Below are 5,733 nucleotides of genomic sequence, written 5' to 3' on the forward strand. Positions count from 1 at the left end.
GAAGGGCATGTGCTTTCCCACTTGAGCCACAGCACACTGGCCTTCAGAAAGAGTCCTCAGCCTGCGGGAAGCGAGGGGCAGTCACGGTGTCCTTGGGTGTGGAGGCCAGTGCAGGGTGGACGCTAACCCTGCTATGCTCGGCTGGGCTGATTGGCTTGTGTGAAGTTCTGACTTCCTGCACACTGGTGAGGCTGACTGCCAGGCATTCTCTCCCTCTCAGGAAGGAAAAAGCAGGGAGATTCCTATTTTGGGGGGTGGGGGAAAGTGAAAGTGTCTGAGATGATAAATAGGCATCATACCCGCTCCAGCCCACACACAGACCCCCCAACGTGCAGCTGAGCAGCTGGCCCCCAGCTTGGGCCTCCTTCACACCAACCACGGCCATGACTCCCTGGCGGATTCTGAGCCTCCTTGTCCTGCTCCTGGGCTGCTGCACCCCCGGGACCCAAGGTACTCCCGGGAACAGGGTGAGGGGCTGGCTGGTGGGCGGGGAGGGGAGCCCCCCACCCGACTTCCCCTTGAACCCCATCCTGCAGGCAATGACGGAGGGGCACAGGACTGCTGCCTCAAGTACAGCAGCAAGAAGATTCCCGCCCGGGTGGTCCGCAGCTACCGCAAGCAGGAGCCGAGCTTGGGCTGCCCCCTCTCTGCCATCCTGTGAGTGGGGTCGGGGGAGGATGCAAGCTGGTGGGTGGCTCATCCTCGTTCAAGGGGAGGCTTGGTGGACACGACTAGGATGAGCTTGCTAACCCCCCCACCCAACCCCGACCCTCAGGTTCTCACCCAAGAAGCAGTCCCTGCCCGAGCTGTGTGCCGACCCCAAGGAGGCCTGGGTGCAGCAGCTGATGCGCCTCCTGGACCAGCCTCCCGCCCTCCGAGAGACGACCAAGGGCTGCCGGAGAGACAAGTCTGGCAAGAAAGGGAAGGGCCCCAAAGGCTGTAAGAGGTGAGGCCGCCCCAGGGACGCGGGAGGAGCGGGAAGCTGGGAAGCTCCATCAACCCCTCACACTTCTCTTCTGCCTTCCTAGGACCAAGCAGTCAGGTACCCCAAAAGGGCCATAATAGCTCTGTGACCAGCCTGGAGCCCAGGACCACCCTCCCTTCCCCGACAGCTTCACCCGGGCTTGGAACCCCACCCCAAGGGACAAGAAGTGGGCCTGGAGAGAGAGGAGATTTGAGTCCCCCCACAGCCACCCCTGCTGGCCTTGCCTCACCCCTTCTCCTGTAATACCCACCCCATCTGGCTTCCTGGTACCCCCTGCATGGCTGAGCAGTGCCCAGGCCAGGCCCTGGGAGACAGAGGAGGCAACATATCCTGGAAGTCTGAGAGGAGGCAGCAGGACTGTCCGCCTGTGAGGAATGGTTACTCGGGCTCTGGACCTGCCTTTGCACCCTCCACGCCCCACTTCTTCCTTGTAAATAGGGAGCAGATGTACCCGAATAAAATGCTTTCAAACCTCCACCAGTCCTGGGCCTGTGTGCGTGTGTGTATAGGGCTCCCCGACCCTCTTTACTTGGGGTTCAGGCTGATCAATTCTATGTTCTCAGCTCTCCCTGCGTTTCCTTGCCTCCGGATGCACAGACTTGAAGGGAATGAATGTGGCAGGACCACTCCTCGTCTTTGAGAAATTCTGGGCATTAGGGGGACAGTGGACCCGAAGCGCGCGCGCGCGCACACACACACACACACACACACACACACACCCCTACCTCCTGCCCCCCCACCCCCACCCCCGCCCCTCAAGGCTCAGCAGGCTCCTGAGACTCAGAGAGATTCCTTTCCTCTCCTGCCAGGGAGTGAGCGCCAGCTCCTTCCCTAGTGCTGCCAGGAAGTAACTCCCCTTTCCATGGGACCCATAGAATGAAAACTCCCCCCACCCCCCCACACCCCTCAGGGAGGCTGCAGCCTGGACCCCACAGTAACCAGGACCTCCTGGTTACTAACCAGGTTAGTAACCTGGTTACTAACCAGGTTAGTAACCAGGAGGTCCTGGTTACTGTATAACACAGACCTTACCGCCCACCACGGCTCTGCCCAGCAGCCCCTCTGCACCACATTCTCTGCCAAAGGCCTAAGAGACCCCCCCCCATTCCCCCATCAGTGGAGCAGCGGTTCTGACCTCTCCTCTCTGCGTCATGCAGTCCTGTGCTCTTCATGCCTGCTGGACCCCACTCCCTCTGCTTCTTTTGGAAGCCTGGAAGCTCCTACTTGAGAGCCTCCAAGGCTGTGCCTAGCATGACAGGGGGCAAGATGTGGTGGCTGGACCACAAATCGGGCTCTTGTGCGTGTGAGGAATGCAGCCTTGCCTCCTGAGCTGTCTTCCCAGCCCCGAGAATTACAGTCTTGTTTGTTTGTTTGTTTGGGGGCCACATCCAGCACTGCTCAGAGGCTATTCCTGGCTCTGTGTTTGGGGGTGGGGGGCGGGTGTCACTCCTGGCAATGCTAAGGACCCATATAAGGTTTTGGGTTCAAAACAGAATCGAGGGTCAACCCTGAGCAAGGCAAGAGATTTAACCCCTGTCACTATCTCCAGCCCCCAAGAATGACTGTGTTGAAATGTTTCTCCATGAACTTGACTCCATCCCCAAGTGTCCGCTCCAGAGCACTGGAGAGGTTCCACTCCTGGGGCCCCACTGGCCCTGCCAAGGGCCCTACAGAGGTCAGAGAATATCTAGGGGCAGGGAGACATGTTTCTCCCCACACCCCCACACCCCCAACACTCACCCCCACTGGTCTCCCCAGGGCTCCTGGCAGGAAGGAGTCTCGGACTCCTAGCTCGGCTCCCCGTTTGAGACATGGAGACTCAGATGTGCGAGCTCTGGGCTTCTCCCTGCCCCTGAAGGCCTCACCCCACCACCCCAGCCTGTGCCTTAGGACCTCTAGAGCCCGTTGCCCAAGTAGCTGGACCATCCGTCTCCTCCGAGGTCTTGCCAAATTTTCTCCCAAGCCCTGCCCCCAGCCCCCAGCCCCTCCAGGCCATAACCTTCCTTCAAGTTTACTTTGGACTTAGACAAAAGGCAGACGGGCCCTTGACATCAGGATGCCTCTGTCCTCAGCTGACCAAAAACCCTTGCCTGTTTTCAAGCGATGGGAGAAAGAGAACAAACAAAACGCTGTATTTCCTTAAATCATCCTGCCACACTTGGCTGCCTGGCGTTTGTCTTGAGTCCTGTCCTGAGCAGGCCAGCAATGTATCAGCACTGATTTTTACCGCCAGCGTTGCTCAGGGAACAAGGGGCCGCTCTGAGGCCTTCCTCTTCCACAAGGCCACCCTGTTCTTGCTCCTTTCTGCAAGATGTGGGCTTGGGAGCAGTTAGGGAGCTGGGAGGCCCAAAGGGCCACTTTTGGTGATACTCAACTAACAGGACCAGGTGGTTCAGAGCTTGGGCAAAGTGGTGCTGGGGGGCTCTAGGGGCCTCACCTATCAGTTTTTGGGGATTAGGATGTTCTAGAGATCCAAACCAGGGCCACCCACATGTCTGTATGTGCTCCGTCCCTTTCAGCTACCTCCTGAGCTCCCAGGCTACTCTCAGTGTGGTGCTCAGGAGCTGCTCCTGGTGGTGCTCAGAGGACCATACAGTACCCGGGATCAAACCCAGGCCACCTACGTGCAAAGCACGTCCTCCAGCCCTTTGATGCATCCCAATCTAGGATGTATCGTGTGTGTGTGTGTGTGTGTGTGTGTGTGTGTGTGTGTACTTTGGGGCCCCACCTGGCAATGCTCCAGGGTTGCTTCTGGCTCTGTGCTCAGGAATTACTCCTAGCAGTGCTCGGTGGACCAGATGGGATGCCTAGATCAAACTTGGGACAGCCACGTGCAAGATAAACTCCTTACCCACTGTATTTTCTCTTTGGCCTCCGCTTCATATTTTTATTGTTAAATAATACAGGGAGCTGGGAAGACAGCTGCAATGGCAGAGCACATGCCTACCATGTGTGAGGCACCCAGTTCTATCCTGGCACCAGCACCTGTGAGCACTGCCAGTGAAGCACCTCATGGCCCCCAGCAACACAGGATGTAGACATGGAGACCCCAGCACCACCAGCCCAGCACTACAGCCACTTGGGTCCCTGAAAACTGCCAGGTTCCATCCTTATTATTTTTTTTTTTTTAGGGAAGAATTTTTTTTTTTTTCTCTCTGGGTCACACCTGGCGATGCACAGGGGTTACTCCTGGCTCTGCACTCAGGAATTACCCCCTGACGGTGCTCAGGGGACCATATGGGATGCTGGGAATAGAACCCGGGTCAGCTGCGTGCAAGACAAACACCTTACCCGCTGTACTATTTCTCCAGCCCAGGTTCCATCTTTATTAACAAACAGAAATAGAGGACTGAGAGATCGTAAAAGAGGTAGGGAATTTGCCTTGCTCCAGGCCAACCTGGATTCAATTCCCAGCATCCCATAGGGTCCCCCAAGCACCACAAAGAGTAATTCCTGTGTTCAGAGCCAGGAGTAACCCCTGAGCATGGCTCAAATACAGATACACACCAAATTTTTAATAGAAATAAATAATAATGATGATGTATAATTATTTTATACAAAATAAAAAGGAAATTTCCAGCAACACCCAGTCAGGTATAGCACAACTAAAAAGATGTGAGGGCTGGAGGGATAGTATAGTGGGTAGGGCGTTTGCCTTGCACATGAGCAACCCGGGTTCTATCTCTGGCATCCCATATGGTTCCCTCAGCACTGGCAGGAGCGATTCCTGAGTGCAGAGCCAGGAGTAAGTCCTGAACATCACCAGGTGTGACCCAAAAATTAAAACAACAACAACAGAGATGGGAGAGATGCAGTAGGTAGAGTACCTGGGTTCAATCCCCAACACCCCATATGGTTCCCCAAGCACCACCAGGAGTGATTTCCAGGAATAACCATTGCTGGGTGTGAGCCAAAAACTAAAAAACAAACAAACCCAGATGTGTGACCTGAGAGCTAGAGAGAGCAAGCCCTGGATAGAGCTGTGTGACACTTTGAGCACCACAGCCACAAATGCATGAATGTTGTGTCTCAGCAAAAGAGTGTCACCCCAGCAAGGATGTGTGAGTCTGCCACAAAAGGCATGCAAACCTCATGTGCAACCTGATGGGCACACAGCTTTAAAAATAAAGAAATATGGGCTGGAGCAATAGTACAGCGGGTAGAGCGTTTGCCTTGCACGCGGCCAACCGGGGTTCGATTCCCAGCATCCCATATGGTTCCCTGAGCACCGCCAGGGGTAATTCCTGAGTGCAGAGCCAGGAGTAACCCCTGTGCATTGCCGGGTGTGACCCAAAAAAAAAAAAAAGAAAGAAAGAAATGAATAAAAAATAAATAAATAAACTATGCCACCCTGCCAGAGGCCAGAGAGATAGCACAGCAGATAGGACACTTCCCTGACACGCTGCCCCCTGGAGTTCAATCACCAATACCCCGTATGGTGCCCTGAACACTGCCAGGAATTGTAATCCCTGAGCACAGCTGGATGTGCACCCAAACAACAACAAATAATAACAAAGCAAAACGAATCAATGGGGGCTGGAATGATAGCACAGTGGGTAGGGCGTTTGCCTTGCACGCGGCAGACCCGGGTTCAATTCCCAGAATCCCATATGTTCCCCTGAGCACCACCAGGAGTAATTCCTGAGTGCAGAGCCAGGAGTAACCCCTGTGCAGCGCCAGGTGTGACCCAAAAAGCAAAAAAAAAAAAAAAAATGAATCAATAGGTGAGCCCCTGGACCTGAATGCAC

General features: G+C 55.1%; 1 protein-coding gene across 1 annotated transcript; it reads left to right on the plus strand.

Annotated features, from left to right (window-relative positions):
- The first annotated feature begins 324 nt into the window (after positions 1-324).
- CCL21 (C-C motif chemokine ligand 21) lies at positions 325-1,433 on the plus strand. Its single transcript, XM_004600210.2, has 4 exons — positions 325-450; positions 537-657; positions 776-946; positions 1,029-1,433. Exons 1-4 carry the CDS (start codon positions 384-386, stop codon positions 1,060-1,062), a joined length of 393 nt encoding a protein of 130 aa, XP_004600267.1. The 5' UTR covers positions 325-383; the 3' UTR covers positions 1,063-1,433.
- Positions 1,434-5,733: the final 4,300 nt, after the last annotated feature.

This window comes from Sorex araneus, chromosome 1, assembly GCF_027595985.1.
Source record: "Sorex araneus isolate mSorAra2 chromosome 1, mSorAra2.pri, whole genome shotgun sequence".
NCBI classification, from domain to species: Eukaryota; Metazoa; Chordata; class Mammalia; order Eulipotyphla; family Soricidae; genus Sorex; species Sorex araneus.

What these genes read in the sequence shown, in the direction of transcription:
- CCL21 (XM_004600210.2), top strand. Translation starts at nt 384, where the DNA reads ATGACTCCCTGGCGGATTCTGAGCCTCCTTGTCCTGCTCCTGGGCTGC. An exon ending in TGCCCCCTCTCTGCCATCCT is followed by an intron (nt 658 to 775) that starts GTGAGTGGGGTC and finishes CCCGACCCTCAG; the next exon opens with GTTCTCACCCAAGAAGCAGT. An exon ending in GGCCCCAAAGGCTGTAAGAG is followed by an intron (nt 947 to 1,028) that starts GTGAGGCCGCCC and finishes CTGCCTTCCTAG; the next exon opens with GACCAAGCAGTCAGGTACCC.